This window comes from Eubalaena glacialis, chromosome 19, assembly GCF_028564815.1.
Source record: "Eubalaena glacialis isolate mEubGla1 chromosome 19, mEubGla1.1.hap2.+ XY, whole genome shotgun sequence".
NCBI classification, from domain to species: domain Eukaryota; kingdom Metazoa; phylum Chordata; class Mammalia; order Artiodactyla; family Balaenidae; genus Eubalaena; species Eubalaena glacialis.
In genome coordinates, this window is record NC_083734.1 from 55,867,282 (window position 1) to 55,879,557 (window position 12,276).

The window sequence follows — 12,276 nt, forward strand, 5'->3', positions numbered from 1 at the left end:
TGAGGGACTTCCCTGGCGGTCCAGTGGTTAAGACACCGTGCTTCCACTGCAGGGGGCACGGGTTCGATTCCTGGTTGGGGAACTAAGATCCAGCATGCCTTGAGGCGCAGCCAAGAAATAGGGGAAAAAACCAAAACAAACAAAAAAACCCTGAAGATGAGTGTGAGACTGTTGGACAAAGGGTAGAACCAAAATGATCTAGAATCAGATACCAGCCCACATCCCATCTCGAGTGCCTCTTGAGGCATTTACATTCCGGCCTGGACCACAATTCCTGATTTGTAGAAGTAATTCCTTTGCATATCCATAAAAGGTTGAATGATATTTTCATTCTATGATTAACAAAGTGATGAAAAAGCAGCGCTTGGGTTTTGCTTCCCATGAACCTCACCCTTTCCCGTTATCGTCCTCTTAGGGCCCAGTCGTACGCAGAGAGGCTGCGTCTGGGTTTAGCTGTGATCCACGGGGAGGCTCAGTGTGCAGAGCTGGACATGGATGACGGCCGTCATTCTCCCCCGATGGTCAAGAACGCGACTGTCCACCCTGGGCTGGAATTGCCACGTAAGATCAGCTCTGTGGTTTTATTCTATTTGTAAATGAAAGTTTTGAATAGTATGAATGCCTAGGAGTTAATACCTATGTAGATGCTATTGTGGTATTTTTAAATAATTGAATGGTATTATGTTGATTTTGCCTTTTGTCAAAGATTTTGTTACACACTTTTTTGTAGACTAGGTAAGGACAATTGAGCTAATCTGGGCAGCACTTGACGTTCAGAGAGTGAAATAATTTTAGCTTTAGTAAAAAAGTTGTATGTGTAGTGGTGTGAAATCTTAAGCTTTTATATTTTGGTAAGATAGGTGATAGCAACCATTGATCACATATCAGGCTTTGGTGATCAGGTAACTTTAGCACTTAATTTAGTGATGTAGCCCTTTGACCTGATACCTGACTAATTTATTTATTTATTTACTTTAAATTTTATTTATTTATTTATTTATTTATTTATTTATTTATTTATTTATTTATTTATTTATTTATTTATTTATTTATTTATTTATTTATTTATGGCTGTGTTGGGTCTTCGTTTCTGTGCGAGGGCTTTCTCTAGTTGCGGCAAGTGGGGGCCATTCTTCATCACGGTGTGCGGGCCTCTCACTCTCGCGGCCTCTCTTGTTGCGGAGCACAGGCTCCAGACGCGCAGGCTCAGTAATTGTGGCTCACGGGCCTAGTTGCTCCGCGGCATGTGGGATCTTCCCAGACCAGGGCTCGAACCCGTGTCCCCTGCATTGGCAGGCAGATTCTCAACCACTGCGCCACCAGAGGAGCCCCTGACTAATTTATTTTTAATCCAACAGAGTGGAAGCTATTTACTTTGGTGGACTTTTGAGTGACAATAACAAGCATTCTATGCTGGAAGATATATCATGGTTTTTAGAGGAAGGAGAGTATTTCTTTTTAAAATCTATATCTATTTGCCATGCCTCAGAAAGATACAGACTAATACGGTGGGAAAATACTAGCATGGTTACGCCGCAGACAGGTTATTTCAGACAGGCTCCTGTCTAAGGTATAAACATTACAATTTTTTTTCCCCATTCTATAAAATTTCCACTGCTCTGTTTTCAACTTTGGAGGTTTTTATTGTAAGAGAAACAAGTAATATACTCTTTAAATTTTTAGTGTCACAGCATTTTTTTTTTTTTTTGAGATTTTCATAATTAAAGTTCTTGAATAGGGAATATATTCACATATTTCAAAATTCAAAAAGTATAAAATCCTTTATGGTGAAAAACCTTTCCACCCACCCACCTCCCCCCTCTCCTGCAGCTACTCTGATCTCCAGTGTGGTTGGTTTCTTGTGTATCCATTTAGAGCTTTTATGCAAATACAAGCAGATTCCCTCATTTTCACGCAAACAGTTGTATGTTATACATCATTCTGCCCCTTGCTTTTTTCATTCATTAGCTCCTTCTCAGTCCATACAGATTTCTGTCTTTACAGTTTCATAGTATACTGTTTTATGGATATGCCATAATTTATTTAACCAGTCCCCTGTTGATGCACTTGTTTTTTTTCCCAACCTTTGGGTATAAAAAACAAGGCTCCAATAGTAATAAACGTCTGTTGGGAATTCCCTGGCGTCCAGTGGTTAGGACTTGGTGCTCTCACTTCTGTGGACCCAGGTCTGATCCTTGGTCGGGGAACTAAGATCCCACAAGCCAAAAATAAAAAAAATAATAATAATAAATTTTAAAATAAAATAAAATAAACATCTCTTGAGTCCTTATTACCTGCCAAGAGCCGTTCTAAGCCCTTTAGTAGATCTTTGAATTTGGTCCTCGCACAATAGTACGCATAGGTGCTCTTGTGATCCCTCATTCTGCCAGTGAGGAAACCGAGACACACGGCCGGGGCTGGTGGCGCCAGGGTTTGGAATGTAGCTGCTGATGCCAGAATCCACACTACTTTGTTTTTTTAGCTTTTTATTTTGAACTAACTGCAGACTTAGGGAAAAGGTGAAAGCATAATACAAAATTCCTCTCTACTCTTCACTCAGAGCCCCCAAATTGAACATTTATATGCCTTTTTTTTTTTTTCTGAACCATTGAGAGTGAGTTGCAGTCATAATGCCCCTTTATTGCTAAATACTTGTGTATATTTCCTAAAAACAGAGACTGTCTAATATAACCACGTATGATTATCAGACTCAGGAAAATAACGTTGTTACAATACTGTTATCTAATCTGCAGACCTTATTCACATTTTACCAGCTGTCCCACCAGTGTCCTTCAGAGGAAAAGAAAACAGTTTTTTGGGGCCCAGGACCCAGTATAAGATCACACGTTGCACCAGTTGTCATTTCTCTTTGGTCTCAGTTAATCAGGAGTGACTCCTCTGTTCTTTGTCTCCAGTGACCTTGATACTTCTGAAGAGTGCAGGCCAGTTATTTGTAGAATATCCTTTCGTTGGGGCTTGTTTCTTTCCTCATATTGGGTTGAATCACTTACTACTGTGATTTTTGTCAAATGGAGGTTTTTCTAATTCCCCTCCTTCCCTGTCCGTTCAGTCATTTGTATCAGTGCGGATTCGTGGAATCGTGTTTTATTCAGCACATTATACTCCATTGCTACTACTTGTGTTAATGCTCAAATTGTCTCAGACTTGGCCAGAGAGAACTCCTTCAGGCTGCCTCCCATGTTCTTTGGATGTGTCCCTATCGTGTGTTGACTCTTCCTTGTTACTTTCCGGTACAACTCGATGTTCCATGTTCATCTCGTACTTTCTTAGCCCTGGGATCAGCCATTTCTCCACGGAGCCCCAGTTCCTTCAGTGGGAAGTAGTATTTAGAAACCAAGATTTGGGCTCCAGAGTGGACACGCTCAGTCACTGTACGTCATTGCCTCTGATGAACCTCGACTTACATTCTTTCATAAGTGACCGAATGTATTTACGGGATAAAGACCAAGAAATCTGATTATTGGGTCAGAAGTTAAGTTGACAGATACTGCCAAATTGCCACAATATTTTATATGGTGAGATTCTCTTCTGAGAATGTTGCCTTATTACTTATTGTAACAGTGTTGTTGTTCCTTCATAGATGGTTGGTATGTTTACATTACAACTTTTACAATCGCCATAGGATCGTTTTCTTTTTTTTTAATTTTAATTTTTTTTACTTTACTTTTTTTTTTTTTTTGGCTGAGGCATTCGGAATCTTAGTTCCCCGACCAGTGATTGAACCCGTGCCCTCTGCAGTGGTAGTGCCGAGTCCTAACCACTGGACCACCAGGGAAGTCCCCATAGGATCATTTTCTATGATCCCCTTTTATAGATTTAGCCAAGGGAATTCTGAAAAAAATGTTATTTCTTGTATGTGTAATTGTATTCAGTACCTTCCAAATTAAATATGCTTTATGTTTATATATCAGTTTTGCTTCTAGTATGTCATAATAGTTTATTCAATAGTAATGAAGATGAAGACATTAGAACAAGGACAAAGGAAAGCAGACATTCGCTCTTGGAGTCTGTGTATTTTTAAGAAAGAAGAACTATGTTATCTTCCTGGAACCCATTTTTAAATTTAATTTTATTTTTTAAAGTATTTTTGATGTGGACCATTTTTAAAGTCTTTATTGAATTTGTTACAATATTGCTTCTGTTTTCTGTTTTGGTTTTTTGGCCACGAGGCATGTGGGATCTTAGCTCCCTGACCAGGGGTCGAACCCACACCCCCTGCATTGGCACGTGAAGTCCTAACCACTGGACCTCCAGGGAGGTCCCTGGAACCCATTGTTTTAGAGCGGTAGTTCTCAACCGAGGGGGCTTTTGCTCCCCAGAGCATATTTGGCAGTGTCTGGAGACATTTCTTGGTTGTCTCAACGGGGGGTCATGGGGTGCTACAGGCATCTAGTGAGTAGAGGCCACAGATGCTACTGAACAGTTATCCAGCCTAGAATGTCAATAGTGCCAAGGTTGAGAAACCCTTTTTTAAAGTAATTTATTAAAAGTGAGGTAGTATAAATGTTTCTCTTTTATAAGATAGAGTTGATACCTCCCTGATGGCAAGGAATCTAATGAACTTGAAAGGATTGTATGTCAGTGGTTCCACTAAACAGTGCTCTGTGTTTGCCACAGTGGTGACACTTAAGAGCTTGGAATGCAAAAATGAGAGGGAGTCACCTGCTCTGCCTTGATTTTCCTGGCTTGTTAATTGTACAGGTGAAGGTGTGGCTTTCACCACTAAAGTGAAAACAGACATCGGCTCCCGTTGAGCATTTGTTAAATGTAAGTTTTGACTTGTTTGCCTGTAGATAGCATTATGAGCTTGGAAATAATTTCAGTTCTAGTTCTACTGGTGACCTCATTTTATTTCGTATATCTCTCTTTAATGTCAGTCTGTTGATAAAGTTTGACATTCCATTGAGTTAGAAATAGACCGAGATCAAAATGGATAAGGAGTGAATAATTCCCCTTAGTCCTTTTTCACTCTTTAAGAGAGGAAGGTTTTTTGATTCTGGCAAAACAGTAAAAGAGTGTGTGTGTGTGTGTGTGTGTGTGTGTGTGTGTGTAATCTAAAGGATGGTTGTAAAAGCAGCACTATTTTACCTGGAAAATGCTAATTTTAAATGCAAAAGACAATTTCCTACTTCCTTCATAAGAACATCGGAAATCATTTGCTAAATTGACATTTTTACTGCAGTAAGTCGATGTAGTTTTAACAGTGATTTCTGGCCACAAGTAATGGCGCACAGTTCATTTTATTCTTAAACATACTGGGTTTTGTTTGACAAAGTGGAGAAAGAGAGCAGACTCTTAAACATAGAATAATTTTAGCACCCTTTATTCTTTTTTTTAAATTAATTAATTAATTAATTAATTTTATTTTTGGCTGTGTTGGGTCTTCGTTTCTGTGCGAGGGCTTTCTCCAGTTGTGGCGAGCGGGGGCCACTCTTCATCGCGGTGCGCGGGCCTCTCACTATCGCGGCCTCTCTTGTTGCGGAGCACAGGCTCCAGACGCGCAGGCTCAGTAGTTGTGGCTCACGGGCCCAGTTGCTCCGCCGCATGTGGGATCTTCCCAGACCAGGGCTCGAACCCGTGTCCCCTGCATTGGCAGGCAGATTCTCAACCACTGCGCCACCAGGGAAGCCCGGGGGCCACTCTTCATCGCGGTGCGTGGGCCTCTCACTGTCGTGGCCTCTCTTGCTGCGGAGCACAGGCTCCAGACGCGCAGGCTCAGTAGTTGTGGCTCACGGGCCTAGTTGCTCCGCGGCATGTGGGATCTTCCCAGACCAGGGCTTGAACCCATGTCCCCTGCATTAGCAGGCAGATTCTCAACCACTGCGCCACCAGGGAAGCCCAGCACCCTTTTTTCTTGACCTTCAGTACATATATTACTTTTACTGGAAAGTTTGAATCGTTAGTGTTTTATTTTCTGGGCCAGCTTTTAGAAATTTGGGGACATTGTTTTAAGGCTGTGAGGTCCTATTCTCTTGATGCTATAATGAAGTCTGTCTCTTTTTTAGTAGCCAGCAAATTATGTATTCAGTTTGTGCCGATCCCAAAGGCAGTTATGAGCTGGGACTGAGCCTTTTTTTTAAGCCTTGATCCTAGCCATGCCTGTTTTTCATTTCAAACTGACAGAAGTTTTTTGGGGAGAGGTAGGCTTACAGAAAAGTCAACAGGAATACTGTGACATGCATCAAACTAGAGCTGAATTTCTGTTGATGTCTGATGAGGGTTACTGGCTTTCAGTCTTTTTCTTTTTTTTACAGAGAAAAATGGTCAAGAAAGGGGCCACATCTCTTTAAGAAGCGGGTAGGTCAACGTAACCACCTACCCACGTGGTTTAATTTAAAGACAGAATTTGAGGAAGGCTTTTCTGATGTTGGTGGTTTATTTCCTCCCCCTTTTAGGTGATACCTATACGCAGAGCCTTTTTGACTGCCCAAATTTAACAAATTGCCCTTGTTTCCAGGATGGGAAATCAGGAAATGTCTACTGAAATTTGCCAGTAAAATAGTGCTGAATTTCAACTTGGCTGATTTGCTAGTATACGCAAAGGGACACATGTTCTTCCAGGTTTACGGCGCCTGTAGATAGGAGTCAGCTAAAATGGATTGCTTGCTGATAATTACTAAACTATATAATTACCCTGAATTTATTCTATTCCCGCTCCCCCGCTACTAGTTTAGTAAATATTTCAGAATTTAAAAAAAGCTTCCCCAAAGAAGTAGAATGTTTAGCCTGTTCTTCTGAAATATTTTTCCCCCCTCAGTTTACTAACCTCCTTTTCAGGGTGAATTCCTATGTCCCTTCTGCATCCTGTAGTTTGCTTTGTACACTGATGGGCCTTTTTCACATATAAATTTTGTAGTGAGATAAGAAGCCTCTACTTTAAGGACCAGTTAAATCAGGAAAAGATGATGGACTTGTGGTTATTGTCTTCAGCTTCCTAACTTTCAGGAAACCGATTATGTCAGTGGTGTAGTTGTCTGATAATAAGGTTACATTGTCCCAGTAAGGTCGACTTGGAAGAAAATGAAGTAAAGCCAGCTATTTATCTGGCAGTGTTTCCCTGTTTACTTTCTGCAGAGCGGCATTTATTTACATTTCTTTACAAGTGGAATATTTCTGTTTTGAGTGGCACCGTGGTGCCGCTTCTTGGCGCCGGTGAGATCTCTCTTGCTCTGCTCCTCCCTGACTTGAGGCCTGCGCCGCCCAGCGTCACCCTGGCTCTTAGGCACACGGGGCTGCTGAGCCCTTGAAACATGGCTGGTCCCAACTGAGAATCGCTGCGTGTGGACAATGCACACCAAATACGAAGACTTAGTATGAAAAAGAAAATGTAAAACATCTCTAATAAATTTGCATATAGATTATGTATCAAAACAATAATATATTGGCTATATTGGGTAAAATAAAAATCTATTAATTTCACCTATTTCTTTTTGCTTTCTAACGTGGGTACTAGAAAATGTAAACTTACTTTTATGGCTCGCCTTCCCTGCTGTTGGACGGTGCTGCTCCGGATAACCTGTTTCTGAGAGAGCCCAGGTTGATTGAGGGGAATCTGCACACTTTTTAATTGTCCGCCCTGGCTCTGCCACCACTTCCAGGGAATGGCGTTGTGATGACTACATTTACCTAGTGATACGTGACTAACAGAGGTCTTGTGATTTGTTTTGTTTTGCTAGTGATGATGGCAAAGGAGAAGCCACCGATCACGGTAGTCGGAGATGTTGGAGGACGCATCGCGATCATTGTGGTAGGTCACAGTCTTCCTTCGTGTGCAGAGATGACATTACTGACTCAGTAGGTGTCCACCTTAGGATTAGTGTCCAGTGACGATGATGCATTTAAGTGGACCCATCTAGCCTTTCTCACCCAGGCTCCCCTAGGACAACTAGTAGAAACTTTTAAACAGATGAACCGGGATTATTATAACCTACAGTTGTAAAACGAGCACAGTAGTAGCACCTGTAAGTAAATTCGATTCCATAAATAACCTTTGTCTGAAGGGGTCTGTGTCCTGTCAAACCAGCTGACTTACTCAACCTTAAGCTCGTGGGCAGTGAAGTGAGCTGAAGGTGGGCTGTTCCATTCTCACTAACAAGAACGTGTGTCTTGTTCTTTGTTACTTTAACACGATACATGTGCTCCCAGCTCTAAACGCCTCAGCTGGGCCAGAGGATCGGCCCTTTACAATGGCTCACTTTATTTCTCTGTTCCCCTCTATTAACTTTCTCTTGGAAAAAAGTAAATGAGACACTGGCTATGTGGGATTCATCAGAAATTTGAAACAGGGAAAGGAGTCTTGGCAGTCTCCTGAACTCAGGCCGAAATGTCGCGTATGACTATAAGGCTTTGCTGCTCTTTCCACGGACAGCCATGCACTTTACAAGGCCACGCAGTTCCAAATGGACGTTCAGTCTTTGACCCAGGCAGATAGCTCTGATTTTCCATTAGACATCCTCTGAAGCAAAGTGCAGAGAGGTGTGTGTTTATAGATGGGGATGGAGGGAACTTAGCACTAACACTGGTCTCCTCAGGATGACATCATTGATGATGTGGAAAGTTTTGTTGCTGCTGCGGAGATCCTGAAAGAGAGAGGCGCTTATAAGATCTACGTCATGGCCACTCACGGCATCCTGTCTGCGGAGGCCCCCCGTCTGATTGAGGAGTCCTCCATTGACGAGGTCTGTCTGCTCTTTTTTTTCTTTTTTTTTGAAGTCTTTAATTTTTTAATTTTATATACAGAGAGCCATTGTTTCTGCGTAAGGTAGATATCCTGGACGACCCATTCAAGGAAGTTGAGTCACAATTTGCTGATCTGTTTTCCGTGAATAGTTAAATGGCTCATTCAGTTTTTTTTTCTTTTGAAATTTTTTTTAATTTTATTTTAATTTATTTATTTATTTTTGGCTGCATTGGGTCTTCGTCGCTGCACATGGGCTTTCTCTAGTTGCGGCGAGCAGGGGCTGCTCTTCGTTGCTGTGCGCGGGCTTCTCATTGCAGTGGCTTCTCTTTGTTGTGGAGCACGGGCTCTAGGCACGCAGGCTTCAGTAGCTGTGGCTCGCGGGCTCAGTAGTTGTGGCTCGTGGGCTCTAGAGCGCAGGCTCAGTAGTTGTGACGCGTGGGCTGAGTTGCTCCGCGGCATGTGGCATCTTCCCGGACCAGGGCTCGAACCCGTGTCCCCTGCATTGGCAGGCGGATTCTTAACCACTGCGCCACCAGGGAAGCCCCTCAGTCAGTATTGCTTACTCCCTCTCGAGAGGACTGTGAGATCGTGCTTTGGGTGGCTAGTGGTCTGTTGGGGCAGATGTATAGTTAGGAATATATGTCTATTTTCATAAAGATTTGCTCTGTGTACTTCAGTATAATTTGTATTTCAATATGATTTGATACCATAGTAGCGTTTCTCTCAAGACTTGAATTCTTCCTTGATAATAGGAAGGTTTCCCGCAGTGCTGGGGCTCACCCTGTCATTTCTGCATACGTAGACATGACCTTCCTAAGCTTCTGTTTTGAATCATGTAACCTTTGCCCTGTGTAAAGTCGGGTTCGTTTGTAAAAACTGTACTGAGTGGAATAAGGTTTTATAGTTTGGGCCTTGGTCTGTGGGTACCACACGTTAGGTAAACTTTTCTGAGTGACCACGTTGGGCCGCACACATCAGTAACAGCGTTTCTTTTCCATTACTGCAACGACCAGGTGGTGGTGACGAATACTGTCCCTCACGAGGTCCAGAAGCTGCAGTGTCCCAAGATTAAGACTGTGGACATCAGTCTGATTCTTTCTGAAGCGATTCGGAGAATCCACAACGGGGAGTCCATGGCGTACCTTTTCCGAAACATCACAGTGGACGACTAGCTTTCCCGGTTGCCTTGTCCCTGGAACTCCCAAGGAAAACATGTGAAAAGCAGTGCCATCAGTTATGTACACAGCATTTCCTTTCAAGGGAGGCAGATGGTCTCTCTTGCCAAGTTTGGTGGGTAGGAGGCATTAAGATGGTCAAGGGGAAGACAGAGATCACGGGTCCATGGCCTCAACTGTCTGCCGTCGCCATCTTGTTCCTTAAAAAAAAGTTAGAGACCTTCCTGAAGAGGATCTGAAAATCTTGTTGATATTGAAAGGGAGTGAAAGGGAGATAAAGTCCTAACTCTCTAACGTTCATTCAGTTGTCTCCACCGCAGGGAAACGTCCGTGTTAATGTTGAACTTGGTTAGGGGAGCTGAGCACCCGGCACTGTTCCTATTCCAGTTGTCCTCTCGCCAGTCAACTTCGTGCACATCTTTTACAGAGAATCATATTTTTCTTTGAGAAACTCCTTGCCAGCAGCCAGTGAACAATGAAGCATTTGTGGTGTTACTCCTAGCGAGGACATCAGATTAAAAAATCACATCCTAACTCTGGATCTCCGAGTTGCTCTTAAATTGCAAATAAAAGAATTTTCTGTCTTGCTAGTGTCTTCACTACCTTGCAGAGCTGCCCACTCTCCTGCCTTCTGTCCAGACTCTGCAGAAGCTGGTGCCTTGAATGCAGGGTGGTCCAGGTCCACGGCTCCTGCACGTAAGTCTCCCTCTGCAGGTTCCATTCCCTTCCCTTCACATCCCGTGACGTTAAATTCTTGTTGAATAATATATTTTCAACCTAAATTAAAAACAAAAAACAAAAAAAACGTAACTGTACTTTTCCCTGCATGACAGGTGACACTTAGGTTGGTTGCATTACTTAGGACTGCACTTGATCTTTCTGCCACCATTTTAAATTACATAATCACGATTCTAGTTGATACCTTATCTGTCGGGCAGGCCTTGCCGCAAATGCAGTGTAGACTTTTGATACCTTTTAGTCTGATCCAAGTCAGGACTGAATGAAACAGGCAGGAGGAGTGTCTGCCCGGAAATGAACTGTAGTCTCTCATTGGTTCTCATAGCTCCTAAGAGATAATAAAGGGCAATTCGCTTATTTGTACAATTGTATTTCTCTGCAGGGAAGTTTCCTGGACATTTTTCCCCCTTTCCCAATGACTAGGAAAGTTCCCAGCCCGCCATCAAGACTTGAGCACATTTGCTTTTTCAAGCACACAAAGAAGTTGCCTTTTGTTAATAGTCCAAGTAGGGGAATTCTGAGGAAGGAACTTAATTATCAAATAATTAGCATGGTTGTAGAGGAAGAGCCGTGGACTGTTACTCAGGAGATGGGTTCTGTCCTGGAGGTCGGTCAGATGACCAGTCCTTTCTGGCCCTCTGTTATCGGTTGTGGAAGGGGAGGTTAGGAATTGAAAGCTAAGGTCCTTTTCAACCCCAAATTCCATTTATACCTGCGGTTAATGTTTTCTTTCCTGTGTCTCTAAAAGAGATTTTAAATGTACTTATTTGGCAAAAGCGTTTAGGAGAATATATCTCCTGGGATTAGAATTGGAGTATATTAGAATAAGCTCTTTGCATTGGCGTTTAGTGAGTCCTAGTGTGTGCCTGGCATGATAGCTAGTCTCAGGGACATGAAAATGGAAACGTGAGGGCTTGGGAGCCGATGTTCTGGCCGTAGCTAGTGTAGTAGTAGCAGTCACATTCAGTAGAAAGTCACTGAACTTAGAATGGTTAAGCCCACACACCACACCACAGCCTCCAGTACAGCTGATGCTCAGTCCTAAGGCTTCAACTTTGTGATCTGGCCTTAACGTTTTCTTTTTTTTTTTTTAAGATTTTTTTGATGTGGACTTTTTTTTTTTTTAAGTCTTTATTGAATTTGTTACAGTATTGATTCTGTTTTATGTTTTGGTTTTTTGGCCTTGAGGTATGTGGGGTCTTAGCTCCCTGACCAGGGATCGAACCCACACCCCCTGCATCGGAAGGCGGAGTCTTAACCACTGGACTGCCAGGGAAGCCCCCAGCCTTACGTTTTCTAATGTAAGAGTGTAAGTGCACAGACGACTACAAAGAATTTCTTCTTTTGATGATCTCAACAACCACCTGAAGGCCTACTGTGTGTCAGGCTCTGGGTGACAAAAATGAACAAAAATCCTTGGGTGTTACCCTCAGGGAGGTTTTAGACTCATGTCTAAAACTCCATTTCCAGGAAACACTGCTTTTATTGGAGGCGGAGGGAGTGAAAAATGAAGGGTTTCAATTTTACCAGTTCAGACTAAACTAAAAATTTGAATTTGAAAAGTAGTTAAAATAATACATAGTATAGATGCAGTTACAAGTTTTCTTTAGCTTCTTGAATATAAACACTGAAAATTGTTACCTGTTTTCTGGGAGAATCTAG

General features: G+C 42.4%; 1 protein-coding gene across 1 annotated transcript in view; it reads left to right on the top strand.

Moving 5' to 3' along the window:
- Window positions 1–10,460, top strand: part of PRPSAP1 (phosphoribosyl pyrophosphate synthetase associated protein 1) — a 31,145-nt gene extending 20,685 nt beyond the window's left edge. The window contains exons 7-10 of the mRNA XM_061175264.1: window positions 416–561; window positions 7,698–7,768; window positions 8,553–8,699; window positions 9,715–10,460. Of these exons, the coding sequence (XP_061031247.1) occupies window positions 416–561; window positions 7,698–7,768; window positions 8,553–8,699; window positions 9,715–9,873 (523 nt within the window). The 3' untranslated portion in view covers window positions 9,874–10,460. The remainder of the gene's footprint in view (window positions 1–415; window positions 562–7,697; window positions 7,769–8,552; window positions 8,700–9,714) is intronic.
- Window positions 10,461–12,276: the final 1,816 nt, after the last annotated feature.